Source organism: Sus scrofa, chromosome 2 (assembly GCF_000003025.6).
Source record: "Sus scrofa isolate TJ Tabasco breed Duroc chromosome 2, Sscrofa11.1, whole genome shotgun sequence".
Classification (NCBI taxonomy): Eukaryota; Metazoa; Chordata; class Mammalia; order Artiodactyla; family Suidae; genus Sus; species Sus scrofa.
Window position 1 is genome coordinate 49,429,163 of NC_010444.4, and position 23,387 is coordinate 49,452,549.

At 35.5% G+C, this 23,387-nt stretch overlaps 1 protein-coding gene across 3 annotated transcripts in view; it reads left to right on the forward strand.

Moving 5' to 3' along the window:
* Nucleotides 1–23,387, forward strand: part of SBF2 (SET binding factor 2) — a 449,069-nt gene that overhangs the window by 186,424 nt on the left and 239,258 nt on the right. The window contains exon 1 of one of the 3 annotated variants that reach the window (XM_013994573.2): nt 21,394–21,552. The exons of the other annotated variants lie outside the window; for them this stretch is intronic. Coding sequence (XP_013850027.2) covers nt 21,538–21,552 — 15 coding nt within the window. The 5' untranslated portion in view covers nt 21,394–21,537. Of the gene's footprint in view, nt 1–21,393; nt 21,553–23,387 lie in introns of those variants that run through there. 3 annotated transcript variants of the gene reach the window in all.

Below are 23,387 nucleotides of genomic sequence, written 5' to 3' on the forward strand. Positions count from 1 at the left end.
TTTTAGTTTTTAGATTCCACATATAAATAACATACACTAATTTATCTATCTCTGTCTCACCTGTTTCACCAAACATAACAGTGTTGATAGGAATGGAAATTAGTGTAGCCGCTATGGAGAACAGCATGGAGATTCCTCAAAAAACTAAAAATAGAACTACCATATGATTGAGCAATTCCACTCATGGGTGTGCATCCAAAGGAGATGAAAACATTGCTTTAAAAAGATGCATGCACCCCAGGGTTCATTGCAGCATTATTTATAATAGCCAAGATATGGAAACAATTAAGTGTCCATCAAGAGATGAATGGATAGAGAAGATGTGTATTTTCATATGTATAACAAACCTGCTCAGACTCTAAAAACCTAAGTATCATTCTGGATACTCCTCTTGCCCTCACATACCATATCCATCCCATTAATTGCACCTTCAAAATGATCTATTAATTTTTTCCATCCCCAACACTTTGAGCACAGTCCTAAGTGCCATTATCTCTTTCCTGGATAATTGTAGTAGCCTTGAAAAGGTAATATTTATATTCATGATGAAAATTTTTGAAAAGATTAAAAAGGGAAATGTCCTCTGTATGACCCTCCAGAGGCAGTTTCTTGGGTTTATTTCGGAGATAATCCCATTAATATCCAGCCACACTTGGTTACCCATCTGGAGAAAATGCTGTTGTTGCCCTGCCCTTTCTTCCTCAATACCTTACCTATCATGAGCACCTTCCATTTCTATGCATGTTTTCCTGGTGTCAGACTGCCAGCACATACGATTTTTAACTTGGAAGGGCTTCTTTTTTTTCTCTCTCTTTTTTTTTTTTTTTCTAGTGTACAGCATGGTGACCCAATTACACATACATGTATACATTCTTTTTTCTCACATTATCATGTTCCATCATAAGTGACTAGACATAGTTCCCAGTGCGACACAGCAGGACCTCATTGCTAATCCATTCTAAAGACAATAGTCTGCATCTATTAAACCCAAGCTTAGTCCACCCCACTCCCTCCCCCTCCCCCTTGGCAACCACAAGTCTATTCTCCAAGTCCCTAGTTTTCTTTTCTGTAGAAAGATTCCTTTGTGCTGTATGTTAGATTCCAGAGATAAGTGATATCATATGGTATTTGTCTTTCTCTTTCTGACTTAACTTCACTCAGGATGAGAGTCTCTAGTTCTATCCATGTTGCTGCAAATAGCATTATTTTGTTCTTTTTAATGGCTGAGTAGTATTCCATTGTGTACATATACCACATCTTCCTAATCCAATCATCTGTCTGTGGACATTTGGCTATTGTGAATAGTGCTGCAATGAACATGCAAGAAAGTTTTGTCCAGATATATGCCGAAGAGTGGGATTGCTGGGTCATATGGTAGTTCTGTGAATAGTTTTCTAAGGTACCTCCATCTGTGTGTCTTCCTTGGAGAAATGTCTATTCAGGTCTTTTACCCATTTTCCCACTGGGTTGTTGGCTTTTTTTCTGTTGAGTTGTATAAGTTGTTTGTATATTTTAGAGATTAGGCCCTTGTCAGTTGCATCATTTGAAACTATTTCTCCCATTATGTAAGCTGTCTTTTTGTTTTCTTTTTGGTTTCCTTTGCTGTGCAAAAGCTTGTCAGTTTGATTAGGTCCCATTGGTTTATTTTGGCTTTTATTTCTGTTGCTTTGGGAGACTGACCTGAGAAAACATCTGTAAGGTTGATGTCAGAGAATGTTTTGCCTCTGTTCTCTTCCAGGAGTTTGATGGTGTCTTGTCTTATATTTAAGTCTTTCAGCCATTTTGAGTTTATTTCGTGCGTGGTGTTAAGGGGGTGTTCTAGTTTCATTGATTTATGTGCAGCTGTCCAGGTTTCCCAACAGTGCTTGCTGAAAAGACTGTATTTTTCCCATTTTATGTTCTTGCCTCCTTTGTCAAAGATTAATTGTCCATAGGTGTCAGGGTTTATTTCTGGGTTCTCTATTCTGTTTCATGTGTCTGTTTGTCTGTTTTGGTACCAGTACCACACTGCCTTGATGTCTGTGGCTTTGTAATATTGCCTGAAGTCTAGGAGGTGGATGCCTCCTGCTTGGTTTTTGTTCTTCAGAATTGCTTTGGCAATTCTGGGTCTTTTGTGGTTCCATATGAATTTTTGGATTCTTTGCTCTAGTTCTGTGAAACATGTCATGGGTAATTTGATAGGGATTCCACTGAATCTGTATATTGCTTTGGGTAGGATGGCCATTTTTACAATATTAATTTTCCAACCCAGGAGCATGGAATGTCTTTCCACTTCTTTACATCTTCTTTAATTTCCTTGATTAATGTTTCATAGTTCTTAGCATCTTTCATCAGGTGTATTCATAGGTATTTGATGTTTGGGGTGCAATTTTAAAAGGTGTTGTATTTTTGTATTCCTTTTCTAATATTTCATTGTCAGTATACATAAATGTGACTGATTTCTGTATGTTAATCTTATATCCTGCTATTTTGCTGAATTTCTTCATCAGTTCAAGTAGTTTTTGGGTTGAGTCCTTAGGGTTTTCTATATATAGTATCATGTCATCTGCATACAGTGACAGTTTTACCTCTTCTCTTCCTATTTGGATGCCTTTTATTTCTTTTGTTTGTGTGATGGCTGTGGCTAGGAATTCCAGTACTTTGTTGAATAACAGTGGTGAGAGTGGACATCCTTTTCTCCATTGAATATTATATTTGCTGTGGGTTTGTCATAAATGGCTTTTATTATGTTAAGAGTTTTGGTCATGAATGGATGTTGGACTTTGTCAAATGCTTTTTCTGCATGGATGCCTTTTATTTATTTATTTAGTATTATTATTTTTTTATTTTCCCACTGTACAGCAAGGGGATCAAGTTATCCTTACATGTATACATTACAATTACATTTTTTTCCCCACCCTTTGTTCTGTTGCAACATGAGTATCTCGACAAAGTTCTCAGTGCTACTCAGCAGGATCTCCTTGTAAATCTATTCTAAGTTTTTTATTTATTTTTTGTTTGTCTGATTGCTATGGCTAGGACTTCCAATACTATATTGAATAACAGTGGTGAGAGTGGGCATCCTTGTCTTGTTCCAGACGTTAGTGGGAAGGCTTTCAGCTTTTCTCCATTGAGTATTATACTTGCTGCGGGTTTGCCATAAATAGCTTTGATTATGTTAGGTATGTTCCCTCTATAGCCACTTTTGTAAGTTTTTATCATGAATGGATGTTGGACTTTGTCAAATGCTTTTTCTGCATCTATTTTGACTTTTCTTTTGTTAATGTGGTGTATGACATTGACTGACTGATTTGCATATGTTAAACCATCCTTGTGAACCTGGGATGAATCCCACCTGGTCGTGGTGTACGATCTTTTTGATGTGTTGTTGAATTTGCTTGGTTAAAATTTTGCTGAGAATTTTTGTGTTTGTATTCATCAAAGATATTGGCCTGTAGTTTTCTTTTTTGGTGGTATTGTTGTCTGGTTTTGGAATTAACGTGATGGTGGCATCAGAGAATGTCTTTGGGAGTGTTCCTGCTTCTTCAACCGTTTGAAAAAGCTTAAGGAAGATGGGTATTAGTTCCTCTTTGTATGTTTGGTAGAATTTGCCTGTGAAGCCATCGGGTCCTGGACTTCTATGTGTAGGGGGTGTTTTTACATTATATTCAATTTCATTTCTATGATTGGTCTGTTCAGTTGATCTATTTCTTCTTGATTCAGTTTTGGCAGGCTGTAAGTCTCTAGAAAGTTGTCCATTTCTTCTAGGTTGGCAAATTTGTTGGCATACATTTGTTCATAGTATTCTCTCATGGTTTTTTGTATTTCTAAAGTATCCATTGTGATTTCTCCTTTTTCATTTCTTATTTTGTTTATTGTGGTTTTTTCTCGCCTCTTCTTGGTGAGTGACTCTTGTCAATTTTGTTTACCTTTTCAAAGAACCAGCTCTTGGTTTTGTTGATTTTGCCTATTGTTTTTTGAATCTCTATTTTATTTATTTCCTCTTTCATCTTCATGATTTCCTTCCTTCTTCTGACTTAAGGTTTTTCTTGTTCTTCTCTTTCTAATTCATTTAGGTGGTGGGTTATGTTGTCAATTTGAGATTTTTCTTCCCTTTTGAGGAAGGCCTGTATTGCTATGAATTTCCCTCTGAGCACTGCTTTTGTGGCATTCCATAGATTTTGAGTGGTTGTGTTTTCATTATCATTTGTCTCGAGGTATTTTTTAATTTCCTTTTTTTTTTTTTTTTTTTTTGGTCTTTTTGTCTTTTCCTAGGGCCACTTCCTATGGCCTATGGAGGTTCCCAGGTTAGGGGTTGAATCGGAACTGTAGACACTGGCCTACGCCAGAGCCACAGCAATGCAGCATCTGAGCCGTTTCTGCAACCTACACCAGAGCTCACGGCAACGCCAGATTCTCAACCCACTGAGCAAGGCTAGGGATCGAACCCGCAACCTAATGGTTCCTAGTTGGATTTGTTAACCACTGCGTCACAACAGGAACTCCCTTTTAATTTCCTTCTTGATTTCCTCATCGACCCATTGGTTTTTTAGTAGCATGTTGTTTAGTTTCCATGTAGTCAGTTTTTTCTCATTTCTTTTCTTGTAGTTTATTTTAGTTTCATGCCATCGTGGTCAGAGAAGGTACTTGAAATAATTTCTACACTCTTAAATTTGTTGAGGTTGGCTTTGTGCCCCAATATGTGATCAGTTCTTGAGAATGTTCCATGTGCTCTTTTTTTTTTTTTTTTTTTTTTTTTTGTCTTTTTGCTATTTCTTTGGGCCGCTCCCGCGGCATATGGAGGTTCCCAGGCTAGGGGTCAAATTGGAGCTGTAGCCACTGGCCTATGCCAGAGCCACAGCAACACGGGATCCGAGCCGCGCCTGCAACCTATACCACAGCTCACAGCAACGCCGGATCGTTAACCCACTGAGCAAGGGCAGGGACTGAACCCGCAACCTCATGGTTCCTAGTCGAATTCGTTAACCACTGCGCCATGACGGGAACTCCCCATGTGTGCTTGAGAAGAATGTGTATACTGATTTTTTTGGGTGTAATGTCCTGAAAATTTCGATTAAATCTAACTTTTCTATTGTTTGCTTTAGGATTTCTGTTGCCTTATTGATTTTCTGTCTAGAGGATCTGTCCATTGATATCAGTGGGGGTGTTACAGTCTCCTACTATGATTCTATTTTTATCAATTTCTCCTTTTATGTCTGTTAGTATTTGTTGTAGATATCTGGGTGCTGCTATATTAGGGGCATATATATCAACAATTGTAATATCCTCTTCTTACATGGATCCTTTAACCATTAAATGGTGTCCCTCTTTGTCTTTCTTTATGGCCTTCATTTTAAAGTCTACTTTGTCTGATAGGATTGCAGCTCCTTTCCTATTTTGTCCATTGGTATTAAATATCTTTTCCCATCCCCTCACTTTAAATCTTTGTGTCCTTTGCCCTAAGGTGAGTCTCTTGTAGGCAGCAGATTGAAAGTTTTTGCTTTTTTATCCAATCTGACACTCTGGAGCATTCAGGCCATTGACATTTAAGGTGATTATTGATAGATGTTTATTGCCACTTTAAACCTTGTTTTCCAGTTGATTCTGTGTTTCTCTTTTCTTTTTTGGTTGGATGGTTTCCAGTTATTTTATGCTTGAGGACTTTTCGTTTCAGTTTTTGTGAATGTAATGTTTGGTTTTGATTTGTGGTTGCCCTGTTTTTTAAGTATGTTAGCCCCTTCTTATATCTGATTGCTTTAGCCTGATAGTCATATAGGCTCAAACACATCTTTGAAATAAAAAAAGAATCTATATTTTCTTACCTCCCTTGCACAAATTGTATGATTTTGATGTCTTTTTTTTTTTTTTTTTGAGGTTGACAGCTTTTAATAAGGATGTAATGAAATGAGAAATACAATTAATTACACAGGCTCCGAATTAAAGGATCAAGATCTTTTTTTTTTTTTTTTTTTTTTTTTTTTGTCTTTTTTGCTATTTCTTGGGCTGCTGCCACGGCATATGGAGGTTCCCCGGCTAGGGGTCTAATCGGAGCTGTAGCTGCCAGCCTATGCCAGAGCCACAGCAACGCGGGATCTGAGCCGCGTCTGCGACCTACACCACAGCTCACAGCAACGCCGGATCGTTAACCCACTGAGCAAGGGCAGGGACCGAACCTGCAACCTCATAGTTCCTAGTCGGATTCGTTAACCACTGCGCCACAACGGGAACTCCCCCCCTTTTTTTTTTGACATCTTCATGTTTAGATCTGTATGCTGACTTATTTAAGTGACTCTTTTCCAATTGTGGTTTCCTTCATCCTAGTTCTTCCTTTTTTTTTTTTGAATTTAGAGAATCCCTTTCAGTATTTCTTTTAGAATGGGTTTCGTATTCCTGTACTCTTTTAGCTTTTGTTTGTTGGAGAAATTCTTTCCCTTGTATTTTAAATGATATTCCCGCTGGATAGAGTGTTCTAGGTTGCAGATTTTTTTCATTTCAGCACTTTAAATATACCTTGCCAGTCCCTTCTGGCCTGTAGTGTTTCTGATAGCCTTATTGGGTTTGCCTTATAATTCTTTGCTTTTGTCTTGCTGCCTTTAGAATCCTCTCTTTAGCTTTTGCTGTTTTTTTTGTAATATGTCTTGGTGTGGGCCTGTTTGGGTTCAGCTTGTTTGGGGCCCTCTGTGCTTCCTGTATCTTGATATCAGTATCCTTTAGATTTGGAAATTATTCAGCCATAATTTCTTCAAATATATTTTAAATTCCTTTTTCTTTCTCTTCTCCTTCTGGAATTCCTCTTATGCATAGATTGGCCTGCTTTATAAATATTATCCCATAGGTCTCTTATATTGCTTTCATGTTTTTTCATTTGGTTTTCTGTCTGCTGTCCTGTTTGGGTGATTTCCATTATTCTATCTTCATGTCACTAATTTGTTCCTCTGCATTATTCATTCTGGTCTTTATTGCCTTTAGCTCAGTTTGTATCTCTGCAAATGAATTTTATAGTTTTTTTTTGGTTCCTCCTTATATTTTCTAGTTCCTTTCTGAGGGAATCTGTATTAATGTTCATATCTTCTCTTAATTCCTTCAGTATTTTCACTATCTCCCTTTTGAACCCTTTTAGACTGCAGAGGTCTGTTTCACTGTTGACTACTTTAGGTGAATTCTCCTGTTGCTTTAACTGGGAATGGTTTCAGAGCTTATTAATCTTGCTTGTGTTTTTCTGTCAATTTGGGGAAGCCAAACGATAGTCTTGTAAAGCTATTTCTATGCAAAAATACTCCTTTGTATTTTTTGGAGGGGTTACTATTTATTTTTGGTGTGGGAGTTTGAATCTTTGCTGTCTGTTTCTTTGGTGTGAGCAGGCTGTTATCCCTAGGATGCTTAGTGTGTTTTCAGGGAGAAGGAGGCAATGGGTAGGGCCAGCATTCAGTGCCTGGTCATTGGCCTCTCAGCAGACGTAATGACCTGCAGGAATGTGGCACAGTGTACTCCTATTTGCAGGGCCCTGGGAAGTGTAATGAGCTCTAGGAGGATCTGTTGAAGGGCTTTTTTATTCCTCTGGAGCCTTCTCTGCCTCTGCACATTGACAGGCCAGAAGTTCTGAGGAATTCATGCCTTATAGGAACAGCTTTCACTTGGTGACTGACAGAAAACACCTCTAGCTTTTTTGCCCTTGAGTGAGATAACTCTCATGCAAGTCCTACGCTGTAGCTCAGTGAGACAGCTCAACTCCAGTTTCCCACAGGTGATGCCAGTTCATTAATGTACACCTTGGCTGCCTTCTCTTTCTTACTTCCCTATCTCATTTTCCTAGGATTATTTCCCATACTACTTGCACTAAAATTCTTACTTTAGGATTTGCTTCTAGGGAAACAATAGTAAGTTGTGTCACATTTAACACTTGCCTTTTTCTTCCCTGATTAATCACAGACATCTGGGGAAAAGTCCTGTATATTTGGCCTTAAACACCTCAGTTTGGTCATTTTTATTTACTTATTTTTTAATTCTCATACACAGCTGCTGGGATTAATAGAACTTTATTTTAAAAAATTTTTTATTATTTAAATTATTATGCCATAAAATAAACTTTTTCATGTGTTTTAGGGTACCGCTCTATGTAGTTTAACACTTGTGTAACCACCATTACCATCAGAACACAAACTCCCTCATGCTATCACTTTATTGTCACACTTCCCACCACTTGTAACCCCTGGCAGCTGCTGATATGTTTACCATAAGTGTAATGTTATCTTTTCTTTTTTTTTTTTTTTTTTTTTTTAATTTTTAGGGCCACACCTGTGGCAGATGGAAGTTCCCAGGCTAGGTGTCTAATTGTAGCTACGGCTACCAGCCTAACCACAGCCATAGCAATGCCGGATCAGAGCTGCGTCTGTGACCAACACCACAACTCATGGCAACACCAAATCTTTAACCTGCTGAGTGAGATCAGGGATCAAATCCACAACCTCATGGATCCTAGTCAGATTAGTTTCCACTGTGCCACGATGGGAACTCCGATAACTGTAATGTAATCTTTTTGATGGTGCCCTATAAATGGAATCATGCAGTGTTTAAACTTTAGGTCCTGTTTCGTTGTCTTTTTTTTTTTTTCCAGTTAGTAAAATGTATTTCTGATTTATCTAAGTTGTTGCATGTACCAATAGTTTGTTCTTTTTATTATTACTGAGTATTCCATTAGGTGGATGTACCATAGTTTTGCTTATCCATTCACCTATTGAAGGGCATTTGTGTTGCTTTCAGTTTTTGGCTGTTATGAATAATGTACTATGAACATTCAGGCACACATTTCCATTTCTCTTGGGTGTATACTTAGGATTAGAATTACTCCTGTAGGAGCAGAGCAGTCTTCAGAGGATAGAGAAAGCCCTTCAAGCTAAACTTTATATGTGCTGGCAGTTAGACATCAGGAGATAGAAAGTTAGCAGTTAGACACATAGAAATTTAAGGTGCTGATTATAGGTAGGACACTGAGGAAAAATGGTCGGGGCAACAATGGCCTTTGCTGTGTTTGTAACATGTGGCTGTATGTTTGATCTTGTGCTGAACTACCAGACTGTTTTTCAAAAGGGGCTGCATCAGTTTACATTCCCACCAGCACTGTATGAGGGTTCCAATTTCTCTACAGTCTTGGAAGACTTTTATCAGCTTTTTTTTTTTTTTTCTTCTTTTTAGGGCTGCACTCATGGCATATGTAAGTTCCTAGGCTAGGGGTCTTACTGGATCTGTAGCCTCTGGCCTACGCCACAGCCATAGCAACACCAGATCTGAGCCATGTCTTTGACCTACACCAAAGTTCAGGGCAAGGCCAGGGATTAAGCCTGCATCCTCATGGATGCTAGTCAGATTCATTTCCGCTGAGCCACAGCAGGAACTCCTATCAACCTGTTTTGATTATCCCCATCTTAATAGTAGTAAAGTACTGTATCAGTGTGTATTTTATTTGCATTTTTCTGAGTTGTGTTGTTGAGCTTATTTTCATGTGTTTTTGGTTATTTGTAAATATCTACTTTTGATAAATACCTATTCAAATATTTGCTCATTTTCCAATGGGATGATTTGATTTTTTTTTTTTTTAAACTGTTGAGTTTGGAGAGTTTGTTATATATTCTGGAGACTTGCCTTTTAGTTTTCTTAACAGTGCCTTTCTTAAAAGCAAAATTTTTAAGTTTGGTAAAGTTTTAGCTATTAATTTCTTTTATTGACTCCTGCTTTTGGTGTTATTTCTAAAAACTCTTCACTTAAACTCCGGGTTGTGAAGATTTTTCTCTTATGTTTTCTTTGAAAAGTTTTATGGCTTTTATTTTTTTAGTTTAGTCTGTGGTCCATTTGGAGTGAATCTTTGTGTAAGATATGAGGTGATTGAGATAAATTTTTCTTTCTGTGTGCATGTAAGTGACATGTTGTCTCAACACCATGTGTTGAGAAAAAGACTGTTCTTTCTCAGTTGAACTACTTGTACTCTTCTGTCAAAGATTAGATGGCTGTATTTATATAGGTCTATTTCTGGATTTCTGTACTTTTAAGTTTCTTCACTAATACCATGGTCTTTTGATTACTGTCACTTTTATAAGTCATAAAATTTAGTAGTGTGATTCCTCCAACTTAATTTCCTTCTGCAAAATTATTTTAGCTACTCCAGTATTTGTCCTACCATGTAACATTTAAGAATGAACTTATCTATAGCTACAAAGAAAAGCCCTGCTTAGATTTTGATTGATAGTACATTAAATCTAGATATCATTTTGGTGAAAATTGACATCTTTAATATGGTGAGTCTTCTGACACCGTATGCCTCTCCATTTTTTAGGTCTTCTTTGATTTCTTTCCTCATTCCATGATTTGTTAGATTTATACCTAAGTATTTCCAGTAGTGGGAGGTGTGTGTGTGTGCATGCGTGCATCTGTGTATGTGTGGCTTAGGTACTGTGACAGGTGTGAGACTTCTTTCTGTTGTCTGACAGTGTTCTCTTGAAGCTGGCAGGGGATTCCCAGCCCAGGGAGTATCACTATGTCAATCTCATCATTCAGGTTGGCAACAGAAGTAGTGGGGTAGATGGGAAGAAGGTAAGGAGTGAGTATGGTTTCTGAAAAGGAGTTTCAAGTAGGCCCCAACTCTGGTCCTAGGAGTTTTGAAAGAAGAAGGAAGGCAAACATGGGTTCAGCACTAAGTTCCTGGGCAATATGGCCTAGCTGGCTCACCTGTATGGCTCGCCTTTCAAGTGAGCAAGAATGAACACGATCATATTCCATTCTGAATAAAGCTCCATGAGCTCCTAGGGTAGGAAGAAAAGCTTTTATGCAGGTTACTGTGTTGTTTTTTTTTTTTTAATTTTTTTTGGTTTCATGTTGTTTACTGCTGATCTATAGAAGTTTAAGTGATTTTTGTGTTTGACTTTGTATCTCCAGTTTTGTTCATATTAGTTCTCGGAATGTTTTTTAAGAATCCATGTAATTTTCTACATAGACATTCTTGTCATCTACAAATTAGAACAGTTTCATTCCTTTTTTTTCTGATATGTCTTTTCTTGCCAGAATGGTGAATGGAGATATGCTTGTATTGGTTCTCCTCATAAGTGCAAAACCTTTGACCTTTCACTATTTACTATGATGTTAGCCGTAAGTCTCTTGCACATGCCCTTTATCTGGTTGAAAGTTCTCATCTATTCCTAAATTGATATGAATTTTTATCCTGATGGATGTTGAAGTTTTGTTAAGTGATATTATGGGATGGCTTTTCTCCTTTAGCTTAATATGATGAATTGATTATATTGGTTTATTTTTGAATATTGATCCAGCCTTAAGTTGCTTGGATAAACCCCACTTGTTTTAGGTTTATTATTCTTATATACTGCAGGGTTCAGTTGGCTAACATTTTGTTGAGACTTTTTTGCATATATTTTATTATATTATTATTTTTTTCATTTTGAGCATTGTTGTATTTTATTTTAAATGATTTTAATTTTTTTCCATTATAGCTGGTTTACAGTATTCTGTCAGTGTTCTACTGTGCAGCAAGGTGACCCAGTCACACATACTTATATACATTCTTTTTTCTCACATTATCAGCATGTATTTTACTTTGAAGCCAGTGTTTTTTAGTATACTGAGCTTAATATATGGTGTATAACTTTATTTTGTTAAAGCTTTCACCTTGGACAATTTTTTCCTCTTCAGATCTGCTCATAAGTCATTTTTTCCTGGGTAGATGATATCTGCTTTTTCCTTTTGCTTTTATAAACATTTCCTTTAAAAATAATAATATCTCTACTACATTACATTCATTTTTTGCTCTTTAGATGAGGCTCCGTTCAGGGATAGCAGGCCCTTGCTTTTATTTTATTTTATTTAAGCGAAAGACCATTAATTCTCAAGTTTACATTCTTCTTAGGGCTGTTATGAAGCATTTTCAAGGACAAGGATGCAAATGAATGTTGCACATGCTGTAATTTCTCAAATTTAATTTTCAAGTAATATAGGCTTTTTGAAGGAGTTGGTTAAAATCAAGATTTCACTGAGTTGTTTTAGAGATCATGGCAATGGAACTATAGGTGGAAAAGCCCCAAATGATAGCACTCTTTTCATTTGTCATCCAGGAAATTAGTAAAATTCCAGTGTTTATAAGCAATGTTTATAAACTGGAAAAGAATTATAATGGAACTTACCTTATTTCCTCTATATAAGCACTAAATTTTGAATTTGTTCTATAAAAAACCCCAAGGAATTCTTATGACTATTTGTTAATTTCCATTTTTCAATTAAAAACATATCTATAACTGTTTCTGAAATACATATTTCTGACTCATAGAGGGCAGTGAACTTCAGAAAGTGAGCAGATTGGTTGGGCCTGAAAGATTTTGAAATGTCAACTCTCTGTACTCTAGAATCTTAATTTTCCCATAAAATATACGAAGTCTTGATGATACAATTCATCTTTTCTTAGAGCTGTTTATAAAATTTCAACTTCAGTAACTATAATCTTAATAAGTTCAACTTTAGAGGCCAAATAAAATATATGAAATGCCTATATTAAAAAGCAAAAGTAAATATTTGTATGTGGTGAAATGTTGACAGTGAATCTAGATAAGGAAAGATGGGTTTCATTGCACTGTTTGAGTTAAACTTGAATATTTATATGCACGCATATATGTATATGTAAGTGGTACAACAATATTTGGAAGGAAACCCATAAAGCTATTAGTAATAACTTGTACAGCTGGAGGTAAAGGGTAGTGTGTCCATATCACTTGGTTGGGCAGCAAGAATTTGAACATTTTCTTTACCAACATCAGTATTGTTTGGATTTTAACAACAAAAACAAATTCATTAAACTCACAGAACTGGAGAACAGACTTGTGGTTGCCAAGGTGGAGGGAATGGGGGAGGGTGGGATGGACTGGGAGTCTGGGGTTAGTAGATGCAAACTATTGTATCTGGAGTGGATAAGCAATGAGCTCCTGCTCTATAGCACAGGAAACTATATCTAGTCCCTTATGATGGAACATGACGGAGGATAATGTGAGAAAAAGAATGTTTATATATGTGTGACTGGGTCACTTTGCTGTACGGTAGAAATTGACAGAACACTGTAAACCAACTATAATGGAAAAAATAAAAATTATTAGAAGTAAAAAATTTTTTAAAGTATTTGTTTAAAAAATTTTAAGTAATATGAACTTTTGTCCATTGGCCCCTTGAAGGCAACAATGTTATGACTTGCTTAGAGGTAGAGAAGAATCAAGCTGAAATTATTTTTAAGTAACTGGATATAGGTAGGTAATAATAATAGTGATAAATATAATAGCAGCAGCTACGATTTATTGAATGTTTACTGGGTACAGCTGTAAACATTTTAGGTGCCTAAAATTGTTGTAAAAAAAGCCATACAAGTTAGATCAATGTATTTCTCTTCTAAAGATTTGAAAATGTTTCTGGGACCTGACCCCACACAGCTAAGTATGGCCTTGCTGAGATTTGAAAACAGATCTGCTTTATTCAAAAATCCTGTTTCAACCACAGTGATAGAACCTTAATAATAAAAATGGAGAAGAAGTAGAAAAATAGAATTTTTAGGGACATAGCTCGGGAACTGGCTGACGTGGTCATATTAGTGATGTGTATGGGACCACTGGGCAGAGGGTTAGACCTTGGATTCGAACAGAAAAGGACCCTTTTTTTTTTTCTGAGACGAAAACAAAGCTTTAGGAAATAGCATAAAATGGAAGGGTTTAAATAAGATGAGCTACTTGGAAATTCTGTAACTCCAGGAGATCATTCCCTAGGACAGGTGTCTAAGGATTAGAAAGGGTGAACTGTAAGCAGAAAACTCAACTGCCTATGATTTATCCTTTATGTCACTTAAGGGAGCACTTAATCCTATATGTATAAATATATGCAGAGTAAGATTTAGCTGTGTGGGCATAGTGCTGAGGTGATGATTAGAAGGGGCTTGCTAACAGCAGTTAGATAGAGGGAACCCAGTCAGTGTCTAGGGAGAATTTCTTTTGCTTAGGGACCGTCTCCATTAACATGTCGCTTCATTTCATCATCTTTGCTTTTACAACACATAACAGTAGTTAATTTTTCCTTGAGCAGCTGTTAAAATTTCTCATTAATGGGACGAGATCAGTTGTCCTTACATGTTTAGGTTTATTTCTTATTTCTGGACTGTCTTAGATCTATTTGCCTATATTTTCTTTAATACCACACTACTTTTTATTACTCTGGTTTTATCACAATTCTTGAAGCCAGGTACTGTTAGTTCTCCACTGTTGTAATTTTCAAAGTTATTTGAGCTATCCTGCATCCTTTACATTTCATTTACAGTTTTAAATTCAGTTTTACAGATTCTACCAAAACCAAAACCAAAATCCTACTGACATTTGGATTAGTATTGCATTGAATCTATAGATTTCTTCAAGTATAGATTATTTTGGAAAGTTGACAGGTTAATAATTCTGAGTTGGCCAATCCCTGAACAAGGTATATCTTCCTGTTTATTTAAGTTTTCTTTAGTTTTTATTTTTTCACCATTATTTTGCTGTTTAGTATAGAAGTCTTTCATATCTTTTGACATATTATCCCTATTTCATATTTTTGATGCTATCAAAAATGGTATTTTAATTTCTCATTGTTCGCTCCTAGTATGTAGAAATATACTTGATTTTTGTGTATTGATCCTAGAACCTTACTGAACATCACATATAAGTTCTAGACACTGTAGATTTTCTACATTGACAATTATGTTGTCTGCGAATAGGGAGTTTCATTTCTTCTTTTCCAAACTGTATCTCTTCCATTCTTTCCTCCCTCCCTCCTTTCTCTTAGACAGGACCTGCAGCACCAAGTAGAGTAGATGTAGTAACAGTGGACATGCCCATCTTGTTCCTGATCTTAGCAGGAAGGCATTCACTTTTTAAACATTTAGGATGATGTTAGTTTAGATTTTGCATAGATAGATGTATTTTATCAGGTTAAAAAATTCTGTTCTCAGAGTTTTTAACAGATGTTAGGTTGAATTTTGTCAAATACTTTTTCTGCTTTTCTCAAAATGATTGTATTTTTTTAGTTATATTTTCTTATGTAAACATGTTAAGATGATGAATTACATTGTTTTTCAAATGTAAGTCAACTCTTTATTCTTGGGATAAATCCCATTTGATCATGATATATTAGCCTTTTACTATATTCTTGGATTTAGTTTGCTAAAAAGAATTTCCGTAACTGTGTTCATGAGGGCTATTGATTGTTTTCTTTTTTCTTTTCGGTCTTTTGTCTTTTGTCTATTTAGGGCCGCACCCACGGCATATGGAGGTTCCCAGGCCGGGGGTCGATTTGGAGCTACAGCTGCTGGCCTACACCACAGCAACATGGGATCTGAGCCACGTCTGTGAACTACACCACAGCCCACGGCAACGCTGGATCCTTAACCCACCAAGCGAGTCCAGGGATTGAACCCGAGTCCTCCTGAATAGTAGTCGGGTTCATTAACCACTGAGCCACAACGGGCACTCTTGGTTATTTTCTCACAGTGTCTGTCAGATTTTGGTATCAGGGTAATACTGGCCTCATAGAATGAGTTAGGGGTTATTTTATACTTGTCAAATTTTTAGGAGAGTTTATGTAGAATTGCAATTTTTATTAATTCCTTAAATGTTTACGGGAATTACCAGTAAAGTCACCTGGGACTGTAATTTTCATTATGGGATGGTTTTTAACTATAGTTTCAATTTCTTTGATAAATATACAGTTATTTAGGTTATTTCTAATTATTCTTTCTGTGTCATTTTGTGTTCATTCTTATATCTCTGTCAGTGCTAGTTCGGTTTTGATTGGTTATTCTCCTCATTATGGGTTGTATTTCCCTATCTCTTAGTATAAATGTTGATCTGTAATAGGGTGCCTGGCAACTTTGGGTGGTTTGTGATTTTCAGAGAATTTGTATACATTTTTTTCTAATTGTCAAGTTTATTTGCAGAAAGTTATCCATAATATTCCTTTATGATCCCTTTAATATCTGTAGGCTCTCTAATGACATCATCTCTCTCATTTCTGACATTGGCAACTTTTCTCTTTTTTCATTATCAGTCTGATTAGAAGTTTATCAAGTTTTTTAATCTTCTGAAAGAACCAGCTGTTATTACTTTAAATACTTTGTTCCTATTATGTCTGTTCTCTATTTGATTGATTTGTTTTGATCCCTATAACTTTCTTTTTTCTGTTTACTTTGAATTTAATTTTCTCTATCTAGTTCTTAAGGTAGAAGCTGAGTTCATTGACTGAATTCTTCTTGTCTATTTTAAGGATTATAACTGTCCCTGAAGTCCTCTTTAGCAGCATCCCACAGATAATGATAGGTCGTCTTTTCATCTTCACTTTTCATTTCTTCTTAGACACATGAGTTATCTAGAAATGTGTTACTTAGTTTCCAAATATTGTAGATTTTCCAGAGATCTGTTTTTGATTTCTAATTTAATTCCTTTATTGTATGAAAACATACTTTTTATGATTTGAGTCATTTTAATTTTATTGCAATTTATTTTATGACCCAGAACATACTCTATCTTGATAAATAATCCAAGTATGTTTGAAAAGAATGTATATTCTTGCTGCTATTTGTGGGGAGTGCTTTATAAGCATCAAGTAGGTCAACTTTGGTTGATATTGTTATTTAAATCTTCTACATTCTTAGTATTTTTTTCTACTTGTTTTATTAGTTAATAAGAGAGAGATTGGCTTTGACTTATCACACTCTACCTTTCAAGTGATGCTGTATAACCTCTCCTGTAGTATATGAACTATCCTGTACTACTGTACTCTTTCATTTTTCCCTACTGACTTTTGTGCAGTTGTTATTTATTTTCCTTTAACATATACTATAACCTTTTGCTAATGATATTTTTGTCTGTGTAGTCAATCATTTATAAAAGAGATGTAAGTAATAAAATATTGTATGTATTTGCCTATGTGGTTACACTTCTGGTGCTCTTCATTGTTTTGTGCAGATCCATTTTTCATCTACTACTATATTTGGCCATTATTTTTTCAGATGTTTTCTGTTGCTCCTCCTTCTCACTTCCTTGATTCTTATTACTCATAAGTTAGGCTGCTTGAAGTCCTAGAGTTCACTGATGCTCGTTTCAGTTTGGAGGGTTCTTTTTTCTCTCCCTATTTTATTTTAGATAATTTTTATTTGGTGTGAATTCAGGTTTACTGATATTTTCTTTTGCAACATTTAATCTGTTATGTAGCCCACCTAGTGTATTTTTTATCTCATACATTGTGGTTTTCCTCTTTAGAAGTTAATTCGAGTCTTTTATATTACCCATGCTTTTATTTAACTTGTTCAGGATATGGGAATCAGTAATAGTAATTTTTCTTTGTGTCATTTTTTATTCATTCTTATATCTCTGTCAGTGCTAGTTCAGTTTTGATTGATTATTCTCCTCGTTGTGGCTTGTGTTTCCCTATCTCTTTGCATGAACGTTGATCTGTAATAGGATGCCTGACAACCTGCTATTTATTTTGTTGGGAGATGGACATTTTATATTCCTATAAATACTCTTGAATTTCAGAGATGCAGTTAAGTTACTTTAAACAATTTGATCTTTTGGGGTCTTGCTTTTATGATTTGTTATGTAACTTTAGAGCAGATCCAATCTAAGGCTGATTATTCCCCCTACTGAGGCAAGATCTTTCTGTGTACTCTGTCCATTGTCCCATGAATTATGAATTTTTCCATTCTGGATGGTGGGAATAGGCACTTTGCCCAGCCATGCTTAAACAATGAGCACTGTTTTCTCTAATCTTTTCCGATGGTTCTTTTTGCCAGCCTTGGATTTCCTCTCTCACATGCACTGATCAGTATACCCTACTGAATTCTCAGGGGAGCCCTCTGCAGATCTCCCATGTTCTTTCTTTGTGCCACTTCCTACTCTCTGAGTTCTGTCCTAAGAACTCAAGCTGCTTTGGACTCCAGGAGTCTTTGCTCTATTTCCTTATCTAGGCAGTGCTCTAGGCTCCTCCTCTGTTTCCCCTCCCTGCACCATGACCTATAAACTCAGTGCAGAAAGTGGTACCAATCGTATAGCTCCCATTGTTTGCTTCCTGCCTTTCAGGGATCTCTGTCCTTAAGTTGCCTGATACCTACTGTCTTGGAAGTTATTATTTCATATATTTTGTCCAACCTTTTAAGGTCTTTCAGTCTGTAGGGTAAATCTTGGCCCAAAGTAAGAGTCATCTCTATTTATTAATTTTAAATTTCATCACATTATTCTATGTTCTTATTGTTTATAGTAGTTTTTTTAGTTGATCCTCTTCAGTTTTCCCAGTTATACAATTATATCATTGGGAAATAGTAATAATTTTGTCTTTCAATTTTTGTATCTTTAGTTTCTTCTGTGTAATTGCTTCAGCTAGTATGTCTAGTAAACAATCTCAGTAATAAAGGAACTCATTATACTTTTACTTAAGGTGTTATGTTGAATTATGTGCAATTTTTTAAATTATAGAGTTGATTTAATTACATTTATGATCATATCTATGTATTACTTGATTTCTGTTGCTATTTTGATTTTTGATCCAGTGTAAAATACCTAGCCTTTTCTCTTTCTCTTAATTTTTTTCTCCAGGGATTTCTCTCTCTGTTTTGTTTTGTTTTTTTTTTTCATGATGATGTGCTAAAATTAATGGGTTTTAAAAATAATGTTAATTCATTATGCTAGACATTGGAAATTTAATCCTGTCCTAAAGTTCTGGAACTTTTTTGGTGGTTGGGGAGTAGGATGTGTTATTATCTCTTTTATGAATTTTTCGTTTGTATGTACTCCTCTGAATTTCCTAAGAATTCGAACCCCCATAGTGATCTGATTTTCTTGTTTCTCTTTCATCTTCCATTTGTATTTCCCTTTAGGGGACCTTCTGGGACAATGTTCCAGTGTCTTACTTTTAATTTTTTTATATATCTTTCCTGGTCTGTAAATGTTCTTTGATGTATAAACTCTTCTTAATGATTTCGATCTCTTCCTTCTATGTTTAAAGTCTTCTCCTTCTCCTTACATTGTCTTATGGTTGGTAGCTTGAGTTTCTTCTTTTTTGTTTGTTTTGGTCTTCCCTTTGTATTTGTGACATTCATACATATCTAGTGCCTCCTATTCATTATCTTTTCCAGGAACTTGAAGTATAAACCAGTCCTTCAATCACACACACACACACACACACACACACACACACACACACACACACACACACAGGCTTGAAAATTTTGTTAACATTTTAAACCTGTTATCTTCTTTCACATTACTTTGCTGTTTTTGTTTTTATTTTGGCTTTTTAGGGCCATACCTGAGGGATATGGAAGTTCCCAGGCTAGGGGTCAAATTGGGGCTGTAGCTGCCAGCCTACACCACAGCCACAGCAATACAGGATCCAAGCCATGTGTGGAGCCTACACTGCAGCTTATGGCAATGCCAGATCCTTAAGTGGCTGAGCAAGGCCAGGATCAAACCCACATCCTCATGGATACTAGCCGGGTTTGTTACTGCTGAGTCACAATGGGATCGCTCCTGTTTTTATTTTTTTTAATTACAATTTTAGAAGGTTTTCAGGAGGTCTTGGAGGTGAACATATTAGTTTCATCTGTCATGCTTAGCTGGAAATCATTAATAACTTTTCTTTTGTGCTTTTCATCTTGGAACTGTTTTAAATTTGTAAAACGTGTGCAGTTGTGTTTTTTCAAAACTTGGATGTTAGAAGCTATTCTAAATGTTCGTTTTTCCGTTTAGAGTTTGCTTCTTGAAATTTTAATATTTAAAGCCTTAGTGTAGGGCTCTTTATGAACTGATATGCCAAAATATTCAAAATGTGAGATGTTAGGTTAGCTTATCTTGTGGCTTTGAGAACATATTAAAGTTATGGATAAGATCTTTTTAAAAATTACTTGTTGCCACTATCAGAGAGAGCTGTTGATTTTTATATTCTTATATATGGCTATGTAACTGAATTCTTACTTACTCAAACAATAGTTAGCCAGTTTGCTTGGATTCTCTAGGCAGACAATCATACTGTCTTATACATAAAGTTTTATTATATTGATGAGGACAGTGTAATGTTGTTTAGTAGTAGTAAAATATCTGAATGTAAATTTCTACTAAAAGCAGTATAGGTGACCAATTTAAATTGTTTCATTTAAAGCAAATTATTTTTTAATATTTTTTAAAGTATACTTTATCAAAAGCTGTCTACTAAAATTAGGCACATATGTGTGATACCCATTAGGGTAATAAACCGTGGCACAGTTTCCCAACTCTTAATTTGGCTTCTCTTTCAAAATCTTGTGAACACTGTTTCTCTGAACTTTTGAAAAACATCTGCCTAAAATGTAGAGCACACACCCGACACTGTCGTGGCCTGACTTGGCAATTGAGTTCAGTTGTTACTTTTTTTCACAACTCAGTTCTTTGGTCAGAATATAGTTCATAACAGTTGTTATCACTTCTTTTTTTGTCCTCTTTGAAAAAGAACTCTATCAGCAAAACAAAATAATTTTGGGGTTGCCTAACCTTTAAAAAGGAATTCAAGGGCAATTAAACATTTTTATACTCATTTTGCTTGTGCTCTACAAAACCAGTTCTTCCCATAAAACATGAGACATGCCTAGGAAGATTCATATGATAACCATGCTTATCTCAGCATTAGTTATTTAAAAAATTGTGAACAATATAAACAACCCACAATAGGGAATTGGTTACATTTTGGCACTTACCTGTATAATGGTGTGACATTCAGTTATTAAAAATAATTTTCTTAAAAATATGTTGGCATGTTTAAAAATATACTTGTTACAGAAGATGGAGAAAAAGAGTACTCATAACTTCATATATTATAATCCCCTCTTATGTAAAAAAATTATATCCAGGGATAAATGGTTTCAAGAAAAGATTGTATGTTAAAGAACTTAGTTCATTTTAATTTTCTCTTTTCTGATTTTTCTACAATAAATTTATATTAACATAAAATAGTATCTATGAGATTATTTATAAAGATAATTCAGAAATGAGAAAATACAGTTCCTAGAGATATAGAGGCTTAAATTCTAATCCTGCCTTTGTCATGTACTAGCCTTATCACCTTAATGTCTCATAGCCTTTGTTTCATCATTTGTAAAATAAATCTAGTGGAATACATTATGTATAAAATGTTTCACAAATGGGAGGAATTATTGGCCCTTGTTTTTTATTTGCAAATGGGAGGCGTGTTTGCGCGTGATCCACTTCATATATATGCATGATTAAATAAACAAGTAAACAAAGTTGGTATTTGTAGTCCATTAAGTGTGGAGCCTAGCAATGTCTGTCATTTCTAACCTTACACCCTTGAGGTATCATTTGATTCTAGGTTATGCCAAGGTCTTAAAGAAAACCGGAGCTGAACAAAGACAGATAACATTCTGAAAAGGAATTCCCCATATTGACTGTTCCCAGATATATTGTAAAATTTTTATGAGCATGATCTGTGTGAACTGATGAGAGTTGGAGGAAGAGAATGGTAAAAAAAAATGTAAGTTGTTGCCTATACACTAATGTATTTATGAAAACACTATTATTTGTCAGCTTATATGGTATGTCCTTTGATATTGTCACTCCTAATGGATGCATTTCCTCAGTGACTTGAAAAAGGAGGGCAAAATGTAGGCCACTCAGTTATGATAGTTCTAAATAGTTTAGGTTTTGCACCTGTGATAGCATGGTTTTTTCCTTTTTGCCAATAAAGACACTGGGGAAAGCAAAATCCTGATTTTTATCCTGTTTGTTTAATGCTTATCATTCTGCTTACTATCTTTTAGTGACTACGCTGTTTCCAGCTGTCTAAACATTCTCTCACATTCCTGTTAGAAATGTGACTAGAGCTCAGGTTCAAGAATTGTAGTGCCCACTCCCTCATTGTTTATTACTTCCTCAGTACACTTTCAGTTAAGATTTGAAATGATTAAGCCAGCTAGCATTATTATGTATCAGATCCAAATCCTGTGAAGAGAACTTCTTACCAACACTGGGATCATCGCCTGATACACCAAATTCTGTTATTACTTACTCTTATAATACAGTGAGTTTGAAAAGTAACTGGAGGTTAGGGCCATTTCATCTGTTGAAACAATATTTCCGTAAACTCAATTATGCGAGCCATTGTTTATTTACTGTATGTTTGCATATTAATATATTTCATATCAGAATGCAGCATCAAAATTTCTTATGAAGCAGATTCTAATAATACTAATGAATAGTATAAAATTTTCCTTTATGTAGCTATAAATTTTGTGTGAAATAAGGGCTCTCATGTGTAACCAGTGTCTAGTTGGCTATCTTAACAGCTTCTTTGTGAAAATTTTAGTAAAAATATCTGACCAGGCCCACCATTACTATCTTAGTAGGTATCAATTAGGTACTTATTAGGTATTAATATTCTACCTTTTGTATATGAGGAAAATAAGTCACTGAAAGGTTAAATAAAATGCTCAAAAATACACAGTTTTAAAGCAGAGTAGCAAAAGGTAATCTGGTTCAGAGAGCTGCTGTTGGTGAGCCCATTTCTATTTCTATTCCATCTCTTGAATAATACTGTTATCAAGATTTCTCTTTTTGTTCATATTTTTAGAAATAGACTTTAATCTTTAGAATATTTTTAGATTCACACCAAGATTGAACAGAAAGTACAAAGAGTTCACATGTACTCTCGGTTGCCAGAACACTCAGCTTCTTTTTTTTTTTTTTTTTTTTTTTTTTTTTAAATTTTATTTTCCCACTGTACAGCAAGGGGGTCAGGTTATCCTTACATGTATACATTACAATTACAGTTTTTCCCCCCACCATTTCTTCTGTTGCAACATGAGTATCTAGACATAGTTCTCAATGCTATTCAGTGGGATCTCCTTGTAAATCTATTCTAGGTTGTGTCTGATAAGCCCAAGCTCCCGATCCCTCCCACTCCCTCCCCCTCCCATCAGGCAACCACAAGTCTCTTCTCCAAGTCCATCATGCCATTTGCAGCAACATGGATGGAACTAGAGAATCTCATCCTGAGTGAAATGAGCCAGAAAGACAAAGACAAATACCATATGATATCACTTATAACTGGAATCTAATATCCAGCACAAATGAACATCTCCTCAAAAGAGAAAATCATGGGCTCAGCTTCTTCTAAAATCACTTATCCCCACCACAGTGGGTACGTTTGTTACAGTCAATGGATGAACTTATATTGGTCACATCATTATCAACCCAAGTGTGTAATTTACATTAGGATTCACTCTTGGTGTACATTCTAAAGGTTTTGACAAATGTATAATAATATGTATCCACAATTACAGTATTATACAGAATAACTTCACTGCTCTA